The sequence below is a fragment of the Vavraia culicis genome (assembly GCF_000192795.1).
Source record: "Vavraia culicis subsp. floridensis unplaced genomic scaffold supercont1.205, whole genome shotgun sequence".
In the NCBI taxonomy this organism is placed as follows: Eukaryota; Fungi; Microsporidia; family Pleistophoridae; genus Vavraia; species Vavraia culicis.
Genome location: NW_007360808.1, coordinates 1 through 867, shown reverse-complemented (window position 1 = coordinate 867; position 867 = coordinate 1). Strand labels below are relative to the sequence as shown.

At 37.6% G+C, this 867-nt stretch overlaps 1 protein-coding gene across 1 annotated transcript; it reads right to left on the bottom strand.

Moving 5' to 3' along the window:
• On the bottom strand, positions 1–867 carry VCUG_02718 (uncharacterized protein; the record flags this gene model as incomplete). Its single annotated transcript, XM_008077536.1, has 1 exon — positions 1–867. A coding segment is annotated over one exon (867 nt), but the record flags the coding sequence as incomplete, so codon positions are not given.

Genomic DNA, 867 nt, shown 5'->3' with positions numbered 1-867 from the left:
CGCTCATCACATCAACTATTCGTTTATTCTTTATCCTCGCTATTTCACTTATCAGTACCTGCATGACATGTAATGACTCCCTCAACTGCTCGTCACTCATATCCTTGCTCTGAAAGAAACCTGTATCCGTGATTTTGCCTCTATCAACTATGTCTTCGACTGAATCTACCAATTTTCCTCGCAAAAAGCCCGTTTCATCCACGTACTCATCATTACTGTTCATATGAAACTTGATCTTTCCCCAGTATTCTTCGTATTCTCCATGTTTATTCTTATAAATCAATACATTCTCAATCTTTCCGTACATGTCCTTTGGAAACAACGATTTCAAAATATTCTTATTCTGTTCAAATGCATTCAACACCCTAATACCACCATTTATCAGTTTCGTATCTTCTTTGTTCACCTGTACAACAGGCATTATACGTATGGTTAGCTTGTTGGTCGTTGGATCAAACGTAATTAAAATCTTTTGTGGCGCTTTCGTTTGTTTATTCATTTTCTGAATTGCGATTATTATATCTTTGAGTTTGTCTGACAGTCCTTTGTTGCTGGAATCACTTTCGTTCACAGTGTGGTTTATTTCTAAAGTAGTGTGTTTTTCATCTGCAACCTCTTTTTGTGCTTCCTTATCGCTGCTTTGTTCATCCTTCGATGATTGCTCTTCATTAGCATCTTTCTTTGTTCCGGTATTCGTACTATCGATGTTACTGCTACGCGTTTTTTCTTCAGCCCCCTCATTCTTCTCTTTCTCAGGCTTTTCTTCATCCAATTCTTTCACAGTTCTGTATTCGCGAACATCTTCATGTTCCTGTATTGAATTGTCTATTTCAGGCTTGCTAGCATCCTCTGGTTTGTTCGATTTAT